The sequence below is a fragment of the Stigmatopora nigra genome, chromosome 10, assembly GCF_051989575.1.
Source record: "Stigmatopora nigra isolate UIUO_SnigA chromosome 10, RoL_Snig_1.1, whole genome shotgun sequence".
Lineage (NCBI taxonomy): Eukaryota > Metazoa > Chordata > Actinopteri > Syngnathiformes > Syngnathidae > Stigmatopora > Stigmatopora nigra.
This window is the reverse complement of record NC_135517.1, coordinates 13,023,481-13,043,763: the sequence shown is the minus strand read 5'-3', so window position 1 is coordinate 13,043,763 and position 20,283 is coordinate 13,023,481. Positions and strand designations below refer to the sequence as shown.

At 38.5% G+C, this 20,283-nt stretch overlaps 3 protein-coding genes across 9 annotated transcripts in view; 1 reads left to right on the top strand and 2 right to left on the bottom strand.

Moving 5' to 3' along the window:
* LOC144202714 (forkhead box protein P1-B-like) overlaps positions 1-10,266 on the bottom strand; it is an 85,685-nt gene extending 75,419 nt beyond the window's left edge. For 2 of the 6 annotated variants that reach the window (XM_077725615.1, XM_077725613.1), the window contains exons 1-2: positions 9,996-10,264; positions 5,339-5,424 (exon numbers count right to left, since the gene is read on the bottom strand). The gene's annotated coding sequence lies outside the window, so the exon portion shown is untranslated. Of the gene's footprint in view, positions 1-5,338; positions 5,425-7,595; positions 7,715-9,995 lie in introns of those variants that run through there. The other 4 variants (XM_077725618.1, XM_077725614.1, XM_077725616.1 and 1 more) reach the window with 4 other exon arrangements.
* A 1,995-nt stretch (positions 10,267-12,261) lies between these two features.
* eif4e3 (eukaryotic translation initiation factor 4E family member 3) lies at positions 12,262-17,223 on the bottom strand. Of its 2 annotated transcripts, XM_077726693.1 has the most exons (8): positions 16,868-17,223; positions 15,867-16,101; positions 14,539-14,611; positions 14,356-14,450; positions 13,968-14,028; positions 13,762-13,828; positions 13,529-13,684; positions 12,262-13,459 (listed from the first exon to the last, which is right to left on the bottom strand). In XM_077726693.1, exons 2-8 carry the CDS (start codon positions 16,049-16,051, stop codon positions 13,413-13,415), a joined length of 684 nt encoding a protein of 227 aa, XP_077582819.1. In that variant the 5' UTR covers positions 16,052-16,101; positions 16,868-17,223; the 3' UTR covers positions 12,262-13,412. The 2 variants fall into 2 exon arrangements, with proteins under 2 accessions (XP_077582819.1, XP_077582818.1); XM_077726692.1 differs by lacking the exon at positions 16,868-17,223 and having other exon boundaries at positions 15,867-16,199.
* gpr27 (G protein-coupled receptor 27) lies at positions 16,884-18,901 on the top strand. The gene has a single exon (XM_077726690.1). The coding sequence runs from the start codon at positions 17,375-17,377 to the stop codon at positions 18,497-18,499; it is 1,125 nt and encodes a 374-aa protein (XP_077582816.1). The 5' UTR covers positions 16,884-17,374; the 3' UTR covers positions 18,500-18,901.
* Positions 18,902-20,283: the final 1,382 nt, after the last annotated feature.

Genomic DNA, 20,283 nt, shown 5'->3' with positions numbered 1-20,283 from the left:
AAAGTGAAAACTGCCAACCACTAACAGAGGCGACTCCTGTGCCAATATTTTAAGATGCCAAATTCAGTAAACAAGCAGAGAAAATTAACAATCAGCCAAGCGCCTCAAAACAACAAGAACTATACTATAAACTGTTGACTTTAGAACAGAACTAAGGCTCGGAAACTACTATCTGGGATGATATTGTTTATCCACTTACAGCTGTTTGGTTATATAATCTGGAAATTGATTAAAATAAAGTGATAAGACGTCAACTCCACCAAAACAAAACATTATGAACACTTGTAAAATGTAAAGAAAATTAATTCAGCAACTATAGCCAATAATTGCACTTGTATTTACACCAATATACAACAAAACTAATCTTTTTGTTAAAAATAATATTCATAAAAAATATTTTTCACCACTATAAGAGATGACACAGTTCTGATTTAACCTTTCAGTTCAATAGATTTCAGTTGTTTTTTTTTTTAGTATTTATGTTATTGTGAATCAGTGACATTCTCGCACAGCTGAACCAAAAATGACTTGGCGGAAATAATAGACTGGAAATGATATGTTTTATTGCTAGATCGCAGCCCCTTATCTTTTTTTTTTTTTAAGAAAAAAGCTAATATACTTCTGTGAGGACTGTCATACGAATAGAAGCTACACACCCCAGCTTTAATTAAATAGTAAACTGTTCTCTCTTGGCAATATAGTAGATTCTGTGTTTATATGTACATGGTTGGCAAACTTAATGTTGCGCTCTCCTAACACCAATGCTCAGGAACATGAAGGCAGGACAAGTTCAAGAATATATAAATCAATATTAAAATTTGAAAACTATATACACTATGTTTTTCAGCAGTGGTGGAATACTATTAACAAGAATTCAATTTATTTGCTAATATACCAAAATCTTTTCCTTATTATATTAAAAGAAATAACATCAGCGTGGCCCATCTTAACTGAAATTCCACCTGTCCAGTCAGAACTGAGATGGAACCAAACCCTTCAAAATGTGGTCTTGGGAGACAGGTCAGGCGATGTGTATTGGTCCTGAGAGTTATAACACTATAAATGTTAACACAGTATAATTTAGATTCAAGAAAAGCGGGTAGACAATGTTTTGAATGTTCCTACTTTCAATTAGAAATGACCAAAAAGCCTGCGGAAATTGCTTCTATATCATAGCAAATAGAAGCCAATGTTTAATCGCTGTCAAACGCAAGATAGATAGGCTGTCCAGGACACCGCTCCTGGGCTAAGATGTAGCTAAAAAATGGTGGGGGCTTTGATTTCAAACATGCACCTTTTACTGGGAACAATTCTCAGATGCCAGGTCACTGCCAACGTCCTTGCAGCCAATGGCAGAGAGGCCAGTATGTTCACATTAGCTGCAGAGTGTAACTGCACTGAACATCTGCTCATGAATGAGAGCAGTGCCCACGAGCTCAGCAAGTTGAGGTCCACTGATAAAAAATTCAACGTTCTCCACACTGGCACGCTTGTTTGGGCCTATTCTCCAGAGCCTGCCGAATTATATTAAGAGAATTTCAGCACAGTCTGGTGTATCTAAGAGAACAGCTGGCACTGAAAAGGGATCTCCTGCTCGACCAGAGCTCAGGGATTCCATACTAGATCTGCCTTTCTCTAACACCATTTGTCCTTGAAATTGTAAAAAATATATAAATATATATATATGTATACATATCACCAGTAATGTGTCTCGGGTTATTTGGGGAAAAAAACAACAACACATTCATAGTGATATAATACCCAACCACATTTAACTCCCTCTGCAGAGAGATGTACTTTATTAAGAGCCTGAAGACATGCAGAGCGGCTGAGACTTACCAGCGCATTACAGTCTAAAAGACAACATTATTTAGACCGATAAAAGGCTAATACATTGTTGAAGTGGAATTGCACAGAAGTTATCTCAGCCTGAAAAAAAAAACATGACCGCAAACCCTGAATGTTGTTTGGATCAATAAAGCGCATTAAAGTAGAGACCTCAAACAGAGATGAGCTTGGACCACAACATAATGCAGCTCCCGGAATTTGACAACAAAGAACAGATGACAAGACAACAGTGGAATAAAAAACAGCCTTAAAATTCCTCCAGCACAAAATATGCAGTAGGAATGTTCTTGCATTTCAGAAATTAATTCTTTATATGTAAATAGAGACTCTTATTTACACATTTCCCAATGCGCGAAGCACTTTATCACACTCACATTGGTGGTGGAATTTCACTGGAATGTTTTTACTAAACCTCAAACTGATAGTAATGATATGTACTATCATTTCGGTGGTGCTATGTTCATTAATAGCTCAATGATACCCCAACACATGGGGCTGTTTTATAATTTGGGCTTTAACAGATGTGCTTTTATGTGGCATTTTCTCTCAAGTTTAAATGGCTATGTCCATATATAGGAGGCCATAAGGCAGATCGTAAAACCTGCCGTTGAAACTTGGACAAAAAGGTAGACGTTAAAAACAGGATAGAAAGCTTGCTATTGTTCATGAGGGCATAACATCTATTCCATTAGTTCAATGATTGACAAATTGACTTGCCCTTGTTGTTAGAAAATCTTTAACATATTTCATGAGTGCTTAAGGAATTCTTATGCCAATTTAGGTAAATATTTTCTTTCAAACATGCACAAAACATCAGTTTCTCAGACTCATTTAGTGACCCAAATATTTATATATTTTTGCTGACCCTCACTTTATTTTTCACTTCTGACCTATGGTGGCATTGGTACACCTGCTGGGCAAAGCAGGAAGGCAATTGGAGGAGCTTTCTCCTGGCCAGGCCCAGACCTTGACAGTTAAACAATACAAAGGGCAATCCCCTCCTCTAGCCCCCACCTACACAGTTCCCATTCATAATCAAATTTGGGGATTGTAGTTTAAGGGTGGAGATCAGAAAGATTAGAGGAGGTTTGGGCTTGAATGTTTGTTTTGTTTTTTGTTTTGTTTTGTTTTTTGGGAGGGGTGGGTGCATCCTGCTTAAAACCGCATCCTGAACAAGATCACTACGCCTCACTGTAAATAAATATTCTCTCTTGTGCGTAGCTTCCGCTAACTGTCACCACGATGGCTCCAAATCACCTTTAAGTCTAAACAGGAAAATGCAGCGAGGCAAAAGGTGGCAGAGCGAGGTTTAGTTTGTGTTTTAAGTAAAGAGGATATTGCAACAAATTGCCACTAAAAATATTGACATCTTGCACGCTGAGCAATGTCATCTACATATATAAAAAGAGAGCTATATTGATCTAATTTCCAGGTTTCATATCAAACAAATAATTTTTTTTCATCCATGCACGCCTCTGAAATGATACAAATGTGTTCTTTCGTAGAACTTTCTATTGTTATTAAAACGTTCCAATGACATTTTAGTCTACAGATGCTACAATCAGTTTATTCTATTGTAGTTTATACAATATTGGACTATACTGTGTTTGTCTATGTGTGGAATATTTAGCATGTAGTGAGACATAGTCTCCAAGGCTGTTAAATATGTGTGAAGTTGTGCCATCTTGATCAGACAGTTAACAGGGCTATTCTTTGCCTGAGGAAACCCACTAGTCAGACAAATTACTTAAAGGGCAGCAGCTCACAGAGCTCGTCTGAACCGGTGAGAGGGTGTGAGTCTCTGTACCTCTGGGTGTGTTGGCGTTTGATCCAAGACCCCCCAATTGTTGTCATTTTCCAATGCAAAGCAATATAACAACATATAGACCAAACACAACTCGTCCCTTGTCTTTACACACATCACAGCTTTATCACGCACAAGTGGTCAACCCCAGAAATTATACAATTAAAACAATTTTCTGAATCTATCAGTCAGACTGATCTAATAAGCCACTGAAATGACACTAATGGACTAAGCACCCTTCTCTATTCTTCCCCAAGCAAAGTATTTTCCTCTATTCAACAAAATGAAGGCAAACCAAATGCATCAGTGGAAAACAAAGAGAGCCAAGAGGAATAGAATTACAGTACATTCATTTAGCAGGATGTCTGTAAGCATATTTGAGACTTTGCACTTTTCTTTATTGACCAAGGATGTCATCTGGTTGCTTGTTTAAAAGAAAGCAAGAACAACAAATCATTTAATATTAAAATTTGATCATGCCAAAGAGCAAATTAAGATTTATTTTAGCAATGCTTTTCTAGCAGTTTTAAGTAATAGCTGGTAGTGCCTGACAAAAAAATCAAAAGCAGTACTGGATATTTTGATAAAATAGTGCCTGGAAACCAACGCACACGGTGCCAGGTCAACATTGGCTTGACTGCCAAGGACAAAAACTGGGCTACAGACATACACTAGGTGTGAAGAGAATGGGTAGAAATGCGATATGTCCAAACTTTGACCTGGATATCCTGCATCTCTGTCCACCCAATGCTGACAAGAAACACTCCCACGCAAGTTCAAGGGAAATGCTTTCAAAAGGAGCTGTCCTATTCAACTGGATCTACCAAATGAAATGGCAGAAGAGCTTTTGGTGTTCCTGCTCTATTCTGATGGGATATACATAACTATCCATTAGCTACAAGTCCTCCTATACATTGTAGATAGTCCATAAAAGAGGAGTGATAGTACCCACGAGTAAGTGCCCCATCAGCAACGAGCAAAATGCTGTGTTTTATGGTAATAGATCACAGACCCAAGCCACTGACCACAGCACCCACAAAGAGGAGTCAAGTGCCATGCGGTGCAACCTGCAAAAGTCACAGAAAGATATGACCCTCCTCTAATCGGTGCACGGATCTGCCTATTGTTGCTTTTGGATTTATATACTGTCTAAACATTAGAATGTCAAAAGCCTTAAAATTTAACCAGCAGCAAAATTTGAGCTTCTTATTCAATAATGATTCAGAAAAAAAATCATTTTATGTAGAAATGTGGAACAAAAAAAATCTGTAAAAAGCCATATCCGAGTCAGGGGAGACTAAAACAAACTGACATTGATATTGGGAGAGCAGCCACAGTGTAAGTCTTGCTGGCCTAGATTCATCACTGAAGCAACATGCACCCAAGCTATTGGGGAGATGGGCAAGTGGGGAGCTGTAGCAGTAGATGGGGTGGACCCTAAATTTGTTGCCAGCTAATTACCAGGATATACAACTCCAGAAACGAAAACCAAAGCCTGGGATTGAACCTTTAATCTCAGAATTGTGAGGTGAACGCACTCGAGAACCCTGCCACTATGCCCAAACATTTACAATATAAATAAAAATTTGAGCCAAGTGACACCTGGTTGACAAAACATGAGTAATCAAACATAAGACAAGTATACACGTTCATTTTATAAAGAAGAGTGGACTTGTTGTTACATACCCAGATCACTTGTGGTGAATTTCCAGGCATTCCATTCCTCCAATCAGAATTGAGTTTGTTTTCTTTGTGTAGGAGCATTGGAACTTCTAAAAGGACAGAAGAGAGAGAGTGGGGTCAAATTATATAACAATTAGAAACAGGAAGTAAAATAAAAGGTGGGGGGAACCCTCAAAACACTTTACTAAGCCTATGAATATATTTATATACTTTACCATATTGACATACTAGTGTATAACATTACATGGCTTTGATTAATAGGCATGTTTTATTCAATAGGCTAAACAGGATAAGAAAATGACTAGTTTGAAAATCTACTTCACATTATATATAGTAATGCCTTAAGTGTCCAAATTATGCAATTTGAGATCACAAGACATGTTCAAGGCCAAAAATACATTGGTTTTAATTGTAAGGAAGTCAATCAGACAGACAACAAAGTAAAGTCTATTTTCATTCATAATTTACCAGAGAGGAATTCACCCATATCGACATGTAGCCATGTTTCCACAACCTGTCAATATTCTTGGGCTTGCTTTGGGCCCAAGATAAGAGCCTTATCATTTGTCAACTGGATGCTTGTCATTACTTCCAAAAATATGTTTATCCCTACAAGCCACATGGCTTTAAAGCCACATATCTGTATCTAGATGTCCATCTAAAGAGCATGTTCTTATTGAGGTCCCGTTACCTTGGATCAATACTAAAGTCTACTCCCTGTAATATCTGTCATTTAACACTGACAGTCAGTTTACCTGCCAAAAAAGTGAAAGCTTAAGGGTGGAAAGAAAGTTTAAAAAAAAAATGAAGTTATTTTACGCTTAATTTTGAAGTCCTTAAACATAATGTACGTGTAATATATGTATTAAGCCCACAGTCATATTATATTATACATTAAGTTGCAATTTCCATTGCAAAAACTTAAAGGATGCACCTACACAAATACTACAGTAATTGGAGTTCACTTGATATTCAAAGCATGGCAGAACATCTCACTCTGGCTTGTGAGAACAAGAAAATTATCATCAAAAAAACATTCATTACAGCGATTGCAATGAAGGACAGATCAATGGCCTGGCCAGTTCAGTAACACCACTCTCAGAACCACATCTCATAAGTGTTGATCTTTGGGAACACCCTGAGCTGACCCATGGTGCTGGGAACAATTACAAGAGAGTAGTCTTTCTGGGCCGATGTCCACTTGACCCAATGGGGTAAAGAGACGACAGAAATCCTCGTGATTTAAACTCCTCCCCAAGACGTGCTGACAAGGTTAGCGGGTCATAGCAGACATTAACAGGTCAGTGTGTGGCCCACTTGGGAACAATTACTCCTAGTCACAGCTAAGTGGACACTTGATTGAACACGATAGAGGCAGGACACACTTCCCACAGATAACAATTCCCCAAGCCATTTAGGATAAAAAGCCCTTGTGATACAGCCTTTATGGCCAAAATTCATCTTCCTTTTCCCTTTTAAAAGAATGTGAGAGCGTGATAGAGAGCCATTCTCCAAAAGAGATGACTCAAAGCATTTCCATTTTGCAGTAATAGTCATAGCTTCTTATGACACAGAAACAAAGGTGACAGTGAAAAAGCCAAACAATGTTAGGAGCTACTCAACTTACATCTTTAACAGTATTTCCAACCCTATTTATAATTTACAAGTTGGAAAATGTCAAGGCGAAAGCTATTAAATACCACAAGCAACCATTAAATACCAGAATGGGCACATGCATTTTGCCATTGCAATTTAACCTTGATTTGCCTCAATATATTCCTGTAATGTATACACCCAGATACAATACCCTATCCAATCGACAACACTAAGAGCAAAAAACAAACTCCCTCTAAGGACCTCGGGCATTCGAGGCAAACCACTTCTGAAACTCTACTGGGAAAGTGAGCTACCAAATAACAACAGCCTGACAATAAACACGGATGCACCTCTTTTGGAGCAAGGGAATTGGAAAAGCAGGTAGTGTATCTATGGAACAGTGTTTTTTTCAATATGAAACTGAGAGACAAAATAAATCCAAAGGCACTCCTACCTTCCCAGTCTCAGGTCAAGTGAATCATTAAGGGCAAAAGAAGATACCGTCATCTCCCATTAATAGCTCACAGAATCACAATAGGACTTTACTGCAGTAAACACAGCAGGGCAAACCCAAGAATTTGCCATTGTCCAAGCACTCCTGCATCATGGGATGGCAAAGTCTAGTTTAGGCAATTCTCGGTGAAAAAAAGTAACATCCACTTACATTTTGTTTAATTTTCATTAAATGATTCATCTCGATTTTCTGGCACAATGAAAGTAGCCTGTGTTTGATCCTCATATTCCACAGAATAATAGTAAACACTGACATTGTATCAGCGACAATGGGCCAATTAGCAATCTCCCCTTCTGCTATCAAGCAGCATGCTAGATTATAATAAGAGCCTGCAAACTTTTATCTCATCAGCACGTTACCTCAGCGCTGCACAGCATTGCATCTTGGGTAATTACTGTCCAGCTTGTAAATATATATCAAATAAATAAGCATCAACCACTAGTCAATTAGGAGGTCCCTTTGATAATGGGGGTTCACATCAATGTTTTATATACTGATAAGGGCAGTAACAACAAAACTAGACAGAACGAATAGCTGTTATACTTTTAAAAGTATGGAATGGCCTTGCCATGTTATTATTCTCATAAGCCTGGAACTGCCAACCGACGTAACAGAGACGTGGTTCTTACTTTGTGACTCACTGATTTCCTGAAGTTAATCATCCTTTAAGCTAATTACTAAATAAGTTCAATTTGATATGTTTCACTTTTCATAAACCAGGTCTAGACTGGCTGCTCTGGTGGCTCTGTGGTTAGCGCCTCACCCTTACAGTGGGTGACATGGGGTCAAATCCAGGTCGGTCCACCTGTTTGGAGTTTGCATATTTACCTGGGCCTGCGTGGGTTTTCTCTGGGTACTCTGGTTTCCTCCCACATTCCAAATACATGCATGGTAGGCTGATTGGACACTCTAAATTGCCCCTAGGCCCTCACACGACCCCTCTGAGGATAAAGCAGCTCAAAAAATCAATGAAAAAAAATGAAATTTGGACAGTGCAGTTAGGCAGGTATATTCTGTAGTGCAGAAATCACAACAAGTTTGATTCCATCAAACAAATCTGAAAGCTAGTAAATGTCTGCTATGATAGTACAACACCAAGGCCAAAATAAAGTTACTGTATTTGAAAATGTGGGCCTGAATCTGTGTAGGTCCATTTTTACAAAATGAGCAAGCACACTGACCCCAGTGGCAGTTCAAATAGTGTACAACTCCTCCCACTCTGCCTACCACAGACAGCTCATGACAACAGCCCAGCAGCAGCACTATTTGATCTCTGGTGTTTTCCTTAATCTGGGTTGTCAAGGTTCCCTTGTTGGATGGAGTCTGTTTACTTTCCTTTCTTTTACCCAAAAAGTGTTTTTACCCTCTGAAGACAATGACTTATCCAAAGAAAAAGGCAAGAAAACTGCAAGCAATTCCACTTTAAGGCATCAAGTTTCTCTTTAGCACACTTTCCATTTTCATGAGGCCTCATACAAAAAAGGAACAAATAATGCAGTTATGATATTTCAAATGCTTGTGCAAGTTCAAAATTGTGGAACTGATATTTCATGAAAAATATTGACTTGACTGAGCATAGAAAAGCAAATGTTTGTTGTGAGTTTGTGACACGCTTGCAAAAGAACATATTTTGTAAACATTGGGTTGAAACTAATATTTACAGTTGCATTCAGGAAGTGAAACAAAAACCCAACAAAACGCCACTAAACAACAGACAATTGAATATTAACCAAGAAGTGGGTTGAAATCACAAGTGAATTTCATGAAGTGACCCTCAACTTCTGCATTTTCAAATAAAATAATAAAACTGGTACAGGGTTGAATGTGGTTTACATCAAAACATACAGACCATTAGTCATTTTTAAAAAATCAGCCAACACAACTAGAAAGCCCACGTAAAATTAATTAGGTTGACATTTTTAAAAAGCAATACATTTTAAAATAGTAAAACAAAACTCGTACTTACTTTGTAGGACTCAGGAAATACTTCTGAAGTCCAAATGTTTGCCTATTTTGTAATATGTTTAACTTTGGAGAAAACAAGTAAACAACTGAGACTGTTTCTTCTGCTGTTTATTTAAACAAATGACTTCAATGAAACGATTCATTTGATCTCAAAGCACAAAACAACAAAAGGTTGTCAGGAGGCAAAAAAAGACGCTCAAATGTCAACTAATGCCAAAAGGGCGCTTGTGCTTTCAATGGGAAATATAACGCAAAATGTTTGGTAGTGCAAAATCAGACAGTCCAAGTGCATTTCTGTCTCTTTGAGAAGTTTTCCATAACTTTCGCAACACAGCAGGAACACGCGATTTGTAAAGTTATAAAGTCAGCCTGACTTAGTAGTACTTTACATCACAGCAGCATTAAATCCAGCAAGTTTAGGGTTTAATGTGAGCCTACAGGTGTGTGCGTGTGCCTGTGTGCGCGTTATTTGCCCGTTTCGCCAACTTCTAAGCGACATCAAAACGAATTGCTTTGCTGCGTGGATTTAATTTGCCAAGGACACATTGATACAAGACGATAATGTGTACAATAACAGAAACTTACCACGATGCGTGTCGCTAAAGAGGAGCTAACAGGCGCACGCGGAAGAACACAATTTGCTAGGGGTGTACGCGAGCTCGTGTGCGATGACCGCGTGTGATACAAATCACGTCGTAAGCACCAACAAGATTACTCCGCCAGCCTTGTTGTAACGGTGACGGACGCACTAACTAACTTGACGCCGAACTTCGCACGTGTGCAGGGGGGTGGGGAGCGAATAGTTTGCCCTACCGGTCGATCTCGTTGAAAATCGTGCATGTGCGTGCTCCTTCTGGGTGTGGGTAAAAGGTACATAAATAGGAGACAAGAAAAGAGGAGGAAAAAAGGGAAATAATCGCTTATTTTACTGTTGTTGTTTGGATCTTCCAGGTCTGTGACGTCATATCCACCTGCTGTGTAAGCAAGGGTCAATGCATTGAGCTGTCAAAATTAAAAGTACTATTAAGTCGAAAAAACAGGTCAAAGGGGAACTAAGTACGTTATTTCTATGAATGTTATGATATACTTCTGTCTGGAAAGGAAGAGTATAAGTCGTAAATGATTTTTTGAAGATGAACCACATTTTTTGCATTATTGTATTTTCCGTATTTTCTCAGTTTTAAATGATTAAGAAAGGATTGTTTTTTCTAATGTTTGGATAGAAAGGCTTTTCTTCTAACCATGACTTGCTCTGAGCGTGACTGATATTATTATTGCAGAGATGAAAATGTATTTTTGCTTGCCTCAGAAGGAAAAGGCAATAGTGGTGACTTTAACAGTTCAGTTAACACTAATTGTAAAGCAACACTGATATGATTTCACGAGAAATCACTTTAAGCCGCTTTTTGTCCTTCATCAAGGTCTAAGAAGCACAGCCCATTCCATTATTAAAGACATTGCCGTACCTCTTTTTCCTGCATGGCTACAATTTAGTCAACTGCCCCTGCAGGACCTCGGCAGTGTTTTCCTTAGTAGACAGCGCCACTCTGTGTTCAAAAGCTGTTAAAGCAGAAATTTGATAACATGAATATGACGTTCGATTACTAATAATGAAATAACTAAAATTCAATAGTCAGAAACTTTTAAGCATTAGCTGGGTTTTCAGATAACTTTCAAATTCCTAAGTGTAAAAGAACTATTTTTTTAGACAGACCAGTCAAAGTTGCCTGGAGATGCCAATCAATTGATGATGGGTATTACATTACATTACTCAATGCCAATTAGAGTGAATGTCCTAATGAAGACAATGTTAATGTCTAAAATTACATGTACAGAACATTCATTTACTTACCATCCCAAGCTGCTTCTGATCACGTGGGGTCACGGATGCTGTACCCCATTTCAGCTCATATGGGCAGTAGGCAGGAATGTACAAACTTACTTAAAAAAGGAGAAAAAAATCCAAATTAATGAGGGTAAACCCTATAGTAGTGATTGGTTGTACTTGTCCATAATAGAATCTTATGATCAACCTGATTGGTTGGTTTACCCACAATAATTTAGATGTGTTTCCATGATATACAGCATAGATATTGCATATTTTGCTTCTCTAATATATTTACATTATTTACATGGCCTGAGCTGCATGTCAATATGGGATTTTTCAGCTCAGTGAAGCCTAACAAGCAGGCACCGGTGTCAATTTATTAGAATGTTCCTGAGTGACACTATGTAGTAACCATGTTCTGCAGATTGAGGGCACGACTTCATTGGGTGCAGTAGTAAACTAATTGAGGATCACAATCAGTTAGGTGATAACCTCACTATCAAGTACATGGCCAACAAGTGATTAGCATTTTGTTAATTAGGCAATTAAGCTAATGAATAGAAGCTCCTTTGACTTCTGAAAGCCTTGAATGACTTACATTTACATTCAAATGTAGGCCAAGAGGAATTATGTTGTCCTCTGATGGATTCAAATTTGGTACAGGTTTAAAATGCGATGGCATAATTTTAGTTGTAATATCAAAATTCAAATCACTACTATTCTAGAAAACCTCTATAAATATACTGAGTTTACTCTAAAATTTTGTGAAGAGGCAAGTAAAAAATTAACAACAAAGAGCAGAAACTTTGCACCGAAATGTAATGGTATGTTCAGCATGTACAGCAAGGGTGCAAACTAGCAATGACCTTTGATCTTGAACAAACAGGGTTTTGAGATGACATAATGTCGATCGTTTTTTTTTTTTCTTGGTGAATTCTGATTGACAGAAATGCAATTGGACTTCTTGATACTCAGAGCTGTATATAGTATGTATATCAAATCTTCATTTAATGATCAAGGATATTCAGGCCACAAAGTAAATCGAGGATTTATTGGTGCTACAAACTAGTACAGACAAGCACAAATCAATGCCAAAAATGTGCCATTACCATTTACTTCAATCCATTAAAAGATCTGTGACTAAATTTGGATCATGGAATTCTACTTTACTGCTTGGTGTTAAAAGATATACAGTGTTACCTCTACCTACAAGCGTGTCTACATGGAAAAAAATATTCAGGTTATGATTATGAATAGAAAAATTTTGTCTCTAGATACAAAAGAAATTTCAAGTTACAAAATGCAAAATCTAAAAAATTCAAACAACTTTCTGTAGCATCCAATATATAATTTGGTTATTGTCGTAATGGAGTTCCTCTCCGATTGGCTATCTCCCAACAATCTGCTGGCCTCCCATTGGTTAGAGGGGGCATTCAGCCGACGAAGATTTACCTCCTTCTTCCTCATTTACGCAATAACAATTCCACCCATTAAAAATGTCTTTGCATGTCTGATTCATTTTAATGACTTAAACCATTTCATCTTTTTTCTCTTTTTTTTGTTTCACACATTTCATACAAAATCGACTCGTATTGAGGACATTAAAATGATTTAGCATCTCGACTTATGAAAAAAACTACAAAACCACATCTTGAACAAATATTTTTTTAAGGAGAGGTAACACTGTACATGCAGTGTTTGAAAATATTCAAACTGACATATTTCACTGTTGATTTATGCTGCTATGTATGGCTTTTTATGGATTATCATTGAAACAATTACGACAGTGTTGATTTTACATTTCACATAAACAGATGATGTAGGGCACTTATTTGGACATTCATCCCATGTCTTTAAAATTTGAAAGACATTTTTATTATTTATGACACTGACTTTCTAAACACCTAAAAATATAATTAAAGCAGCTTGTGTGAGTTGAGGTTTATCAGGGACAGTGAAATGACAAAACCATTATGAATCAAAAATGCTGAATGTTTAAATGTGCATTCTTTGAATTGTCAAAAAAAAATCAAACAAGGCCTCCTCAGTCATTCAATAGTTATAAAAATATATAGATAATACCATTGATTCTTTTGTGGACAGTGTCATTTAGTCAAGGCAGGTACAGTTCAGATAAACAAAACGTTTTTAAAAAATATATATAAGGGCACCATCTAATGTCTTGAACGTCCTCCTTCAAAGGCATGATGTTCCATGTGAGCTGTGATAACAAAAAATATGCAAGGTGATTAACAAAAGATGTATATATTAAATTCAATAGCATACTTACATTTGTAAAATACAGCTTTAAAAGATATGGACGGAAGAAGTTCGTTGATTTTTCCCAGGATACTTGCTTCATTAGCAAGAGAAGCATTTTTATTCCAAACTTGTACAACATCTTCACGCTCTCTTACACTGACACTGACCCCAACAACCTCATCATCTAAAGTGTAAAAAAGACAGAACAATTCCAATGAGTTGACTGGAATTAATACTATGATTCTAACTGATGATGTGTACCTGTGGCACAGTAATCTGCAAACTGCTCCCCGATCGTAGCAAGTAACAATTCTTTCCACACTGCAGCCTGTAACATAATTATCATGAGAATATTTAGAGAATATCAGAATTTGTATTGATATCTGTTCATGCCATTTGAATTTTCATTGTGTACTAACAGTCACAACACAATCAAAAGTCAATGCAAATGTATTTATTTCACTTACAGTGTTCTCTTTTGGTACTTTCATCTTCCATACACCCCCTTTTGCATTGCTCTCCTCTTCCCTATTGGAGGTAAAAGAGAAAAATAAATACAAAATTGGTTATTGGCATGGAAAAATCATGTTGAATATGCAGTATAGTCCATTAATAAAACTACAATAACCTTGCATAACTGTCAACATTTTTTTTCAATCTTTATGGATCTTGTCCAAGTGTATCTCATGAAGCATCTACTAAATTTGAAGAGGAATATATAGTGTGCCACATGGAACAAAGGCTCAAACCATTTTCAAAGCTATTCCCTTCGTTTTGCGACGTTAAGCATAGTTTCAGACTATAGTGCTTTCAACATGACAAGATGCTACTTATAACCCCTAACCCTGGACATACCATAGTGGCCTCCGTTCTCCACGCATTAGGTGATAGCTACACCTCAAAGGAAGTGCTGTGACGGCTGGGATGTTATTGTACACACTCCAGAAAAGCTGCAAACAACCAAACAAAGTTTACTAAACAAAGTAGCAAACTATTCTTCCTATCATGTTGAAACTGTTATCTGACACTAACACTTACCTGAACACTTTCCACTGTGTAGATCTTCTTCAGATTGGATTCGCATTCTGCAGCCGTTGTGCCTGGTAACGACCTGGACCAAGAAATTAGTAATCCAAATTTAACCATCACAGCAGTAAAGATGACTTTTTTTCAAGTTATTGTATTATAGAGGGCAATTGTTTCCTTTTGAAATGCCATCATATTTCAAATATGTTTGCCTCCAATTCAACCTTTGTTTTTCTCAATGTTCAAGAAAAGTGGAAAAATACAGTATGCTACATTCACGTCACACCTATTTTTGCCTGATGTTATGTTCTACTCGGAAGAAAAGAAATATACTAACACCATTTCTTTCACATGACCTCACGTGCTATGGAGGCTGATATGTTGAATGCATATGCTGAAAACAACATTGCAGTCAAGCTTAGTATTGGCCCTTGGACAGTTAGTATTGAATTTACAAAGAGTGCACCAGTATGAGGATATGTGCAGGCGTTTGTATGTGACTGCATTATTTTGACTTATTTGTGGAATTCAGCCTTTTAACACAATATTGTCTGTCTTAGTTTCGCTACAATCAGCTGCTGTCATAACAATAACTCAGATATCTGGCTGAGTCATCATCAGAGCAGAGTAATTACCAAAACCGCAGTTTTATTGGGTATCATGGGATTTTGTCATCATGCCAGGCACACTTAAAGTTCCACAGATAAGAAATACAATCAGTGTTAAGTATACAATATCTTTGAATTTTAGTGTCAAAGTATATTTTCCAATGTGACAGCTGATAAAATAACCACAAATGCCTGGAAAGTGGATTTTGATGCTGCTATAAAATTGGTGAAATACAGATGTCCTTAAAGTAGACATGGCTGCCATTGACGGGGATGGACGTCCAACATTTTCAAACAAGGAGGGGCTGACAGCAAATGATCGAGTCCAGTCACAGTATTAATAAGGAATAAGTGAAAGGATTCCAACGCAAAATACAAGTCCAAATGATGAATTTGATATCATCCCAACTGATTAGGACTTATTTAAGAAGAAAAGTTGCAAAACTACAAGATTAAAATACACATATATACTCTGAAGTAGTACTTTTTTCTTTTTTTTGTATACCAAAGAAAATAGCTAGGTTGCATTGCCTGGGGCGACCTGGCGTCTACTTGTCTACAGTTTCAGAGAAAATATAGGAAAAGGGAAAACCCGAATAAAATCGGGCAACATTTGACCCCCGAGGCCTGCTTGATAGCTTGTAGCCTAAAAACAATAATATCTCCACAGATAAGCTTTACACTTCCTGCAAAGTAAACTTGGTGTCAATGCAGATGCGTTAAATCAAATACCTGTCCAACCAAAATGTCCATGGTGAATGTAACGGCAGGTTTGAATGGTCATCACTTCGGTGTTTCTTTGTGATATTATCCAACTCTTTCTCGTCGATATCGATGCTCTTTTCAGACGAAACGCTCTGACCGCTCATGGCTCCTCTGTCCATTTGGACGTCCGCTTTATCCGCAGAAACGGCCATTTGTGCAGGTCAATGTGAGCGAAGCTCTGGGTGGAATCTGGATGGATCGTCTGAATAAAAACACCCGGTTTTATTTTCTCGCCAGCTACAGAAACGCTCTTTCCGCACACCGACGATGACGTAACGGCGCGCACGTCACTGGCCAGCCCGTTTCTGTGGGGGCATTGCAAAGATACAAAGAGCACAAAAGTGAAGATGTCCCACTCTGATAAAAGATTCGTCTGCTCAAACACTGTGTTTCGACTTCAACGTTAATGGTCCCGAGTTTGGCATCATCTTATTTCATAAAATTAGCTACCTTTTGGTAGACACTTTGGAGCGCATCTATTTATAAGCTTCCAAAGTGCCCCGTCATGGCAAATAACAGCTGAATAAAATTGTATAACTGTTAGAACAGTTGGACATCATTTGCATTATTAATTCACAAAACAAGAAAAGTACGTTTTATGGCTCTCTGTGGTATTTTATCATAATGTTTAGTGTTTCTTGGCTTGACATGAATTTAACCAATACAGCTTCATTTTCTAAGTTCATAAGTACAATTTATATCTCAGTGTTTATTTATTATAATTCAAACAATGTTTTATTACGTTGATATAACAATAGACCTGGCTTCTACGTTAATGGACATCCCATTTTCGCAACAAGAGTTAAATGCGGTCATATTAACCAAGTAAACAAACCAACATGCATTCCCCAAATGGTTAAAATCAAGTTAGTGCAGTATTTACCGACCAATTATTGCACCAATTACGGACAGGGGAAGCTCGTTGATGTTACCCAAGATAAGAAGCCGTATTTTTTTTTAATCCAAACCTGTACGCCTGGATCTTGCCGATCTCGAACGGTGTTGTAATTTCTGTTTTGCGGGTCACTCTCGCTGCATACAAAGATGGATGTGCTATGTAACGACAAGCAGCAGCTGCGAGATCCGCCTACAGATAGACGTAACACCACTGCGCCCCAGTGATCCTGACATCAACCATTTCCTCATTTGAGCAACGAATGGGATGCGTAATTGTGCCGAGTTTGCGCTGTATCACTTTCCTATCTGCTCAAACAACGGCTCGAGATGGATAGCATACAGCAGGCGGTCGCCATTCCACCTGCGGATGGAGGAGAAAAAAAACATGGCATTGTGTCTTTTCTCCTCATTCTACAATGGACGATGGAGGGCTATGTTTAGCCCATTTTTGATTTTTAACGCCCTAAAAGTTTTTTCTTCTTCTGAAATTTCACTTTGCTTTTGGGCACAGTAGGCCCCACGTTCGCTGAAGCGTGGATGCGGGGATATACGCACCTCCACCCGGGCTGGCTGCGCAGATGGCGAACAGCAGCAGCGAGTTCGGGGAGAGCGCTCCGTCCTTCCAGAACTACGCATCATCCACCACGGCATCCGCCGTCAAGCTCACCTCGCTGGCTCTCATCACGGGAGCCAGCCTGTTGGGCAACGGCTCGCTGTGCACACTGCTATTAAAAGACAGCTCGCTGCACAAAGCGCCCTACTATTTCCTCCTGGATTTGTGCCTCGCCGACTTGCTTCGATCCGCCGTATGTTTCCCCTTCGTCATGGTCTCCATCGGCGGAGCCTCGGCATGGCCGTCCAGCCCACTCGGCTGCAGACTCGTCGCCTTCGCCTCGGTGCTCTTCTGCTTCCACGCCGCATTCTCGCTCTTCTGCGTCAGCGTCAGTCGCTACATGGCCATCGCCCACCACAGGTTCTACTCCAAGCGGATGAATGCATGTACGTGTGGGGCTGTCATTTGCATGCTGTGGACTCTCTCCGCGGCCATGGCGTTCCCCCCAGTTTTCGGCGTGGGGACGTATCGCTACATCCGTCAGGAGAACCAGTGCATCTTCGAGCATCGCTACCTGAAGGCGAACGACACGCTAGGCTTTGTGTTGATGCTGGCTGTCATCGTGGGAGCGACCCACGCCGTTTACGTGAAGATGCTGTGCTTCGTTTATGGCCATCGGAAAATGAAACCCACTCAACTGGTCCCAGCCATCAGTCAGAACTGGACCTTCCATGGCCCCGGAGCCACAGGCCAGGCTGCTGCCAACTGGATGGCCGGATTCGGTAGAGGCCCCACCCCACCCACGCTCGTGGGCGTCAGGCAGGCGGCCCACGCTGGCCACAGGCGACTGTTGGTCCTGGATGAGTTTAAGACGGAGAAAAGGATCGGGAAGATGTACTACATGATCACATTGGCTTTTTCAGTCCTTTGGGCGCCTTACCTTTGCACCTGCTACATGAGGATATTCACAAGGGGGATCTCCATTCCTCAGTTTTACCTGTCTGCAGCAGTTTGGATGACTTTTCTTCAAGCGGCGGTAAACCCCATCATCAGCTTTCTGTTCAATAAGGACCTCCGGATGCGTTTCAGAGGTTCTTTGCCATGTTGCCTGGGCACACAAACCCAAATGGAGTCACTATGTGTCATCTGAACTATCTGACCACACCCACCAGAAGACAACTCCCACCCCCCCAAAAAAATCATAGCCTGAATTGCCATCCAATACAAAAATCAGTCATTCCGTTTAAAGCCTTTTTTACGGCAAATGACCATTTTTGGTCATTGAGAAAGACAATAACCTCATAAACACCTGGTCTCCACATATATTAGGGGTCATGTAGGCCACAATATTAATACCTGGTTGTATATAAGTGTGACCTATATGCCTCTTAATGTATTTTTTTATATGAATGAAAACAAAAATTACATGGCCCCTAGTAATACCTTTTAAGTACATCAATATTTTCATTGTATTTAACTCATTGCCTGCGACTGACAACAATAGACGTCCAATTCTTTGAACCTGAGAGGACTGCTTCTTAAAGCTTATATTTTATTGACTGGGAGAGGCTGGCAGTGGATAATCGCTCCTAGGGTTGTATAGCATCGTCAATGGTCGCCACTGAGGGAACTCTATGAAGGATTAATAGCTGATTTGAATTAGTCAAACATGTTGTCACCGTCAATTCTTGCTTGCTTTTTTTCCATTAATAATTTTAAACAAAAAACAGCTGTAACTGCGTGTAATGGTTCCTGTATTGAAGTTTTGTTGATAAAAAATCATATTAGTTAATAGATTTGAAAGTGGCTGTCAATTGAAATGGAAGCAAACAAACTCACACAATGGCATTATTTCCCATTGGCATGAGGACTTTACTGAATTAGCTACAGATTGGATGGTAATATGTTTTAATGCTAATATAGTGCAATTTGATAATTTGGTTAATAGTTTAAGTACCCTATTGTCATTTACTGACTGTAATTTAAGTCAGCCACACTGAAAATGTGTCTGTTTAAGTATTCAGACTTGGACAAAATTGTAAAAACTCTGTTGGAAATTGAAGCTAACCAACACAAAACTTATTTTGGGATCAAAATTGAGTCCCTATTCCTGTGTAAGTAATAAACATTTGGATATTTAAAATACGACGCTGGCTTTGATGCAATATCAGTGTAAATTTTCTGCTCAATTGTTTTAGTTGCTGATTTTTTCCTCCTGATGTTATTCACTTCAAATACATTTTCCAAACGTATGTATGAAAATCCTGGATGAAAGGTAATGGAGGTTAGAGATATTGTCATATCTTTTTATTTTGAAGATTACAGAGACACGGGGGACTTTTCCAAACCTGGTGCTATTTCAGACAAGAATGGCTAAACTGTCTGTATGGTAATACAAATAAATGAGACATTTGTCAAAAGTCATTTGGTCTTTGACTCCTTTTAAAGAATTTCAATCAAGTAGCACAATGCATTCAGGAACAATTGTAAATCTGAATGTTTGTCAATAGAATTTGACTCGTTAAATGTGTGCAATTTATTAGTGTCAAGCTCTTTAGTTATAGTATGTTCATGGTGTGGCATCTTAATACATTGATGTTAATGTTTTATATCAGGCACTAGTTTTCCAAAGTCCACTTTTTTAATACTTTGTAATGAATTAATTAATTTAAAGTATTTTACTTTGTTCATTTTCATAAATAATGTAAATATTTAGGATTTAAGTCATTATTATTATTATTATTATTATTATTATAATCTGTAGGGTCTGTGCCTTGGCTTGTTGATTTGTCATTGGAGCTCAGAGCAGAGCAAAATAGATGCATGTGTATTATGACCTTCGTGTGGATTACACTCTCTTACTTGTGTTCTGGCATCATGATCAAATACATGGCACCTCAGTTGTAAAACCTCATCACCATGATTTTGTGCATT

Excerpts from the sequence above, each read along its gene's own strand:
- gpr27 (XM_077726690.1), top strand. The coding sequence starts at position 17,375 with ATGGCGAACAGCAGCAGCGAGTTCGGGGAGAGCGCTCCGTCCTTCCAG.
- eif4e3 (XM_077726693.1), bottom strand. The coding sequence starts at position 16,051 with ATGGCCGTTTCTGCGGATAAAGCGGACGTCCAAATGGACAGAGGAGCC. Across the intron at positions 13,685-13,761 it reads TGCAGATTACTGTGCCACAG|ATGATGAGGTTGTTGGGGTC; the intron begins GTACACATCATC and ends TTTACACTTTAG. Across the intron at positions 13,460-13,528 it reads TAAAGCTGTATTTTACAAAT|CTCACATGGAACATCATGCC; the intron begins GTAAGTATGCTA and ends TTGTTATCACAG.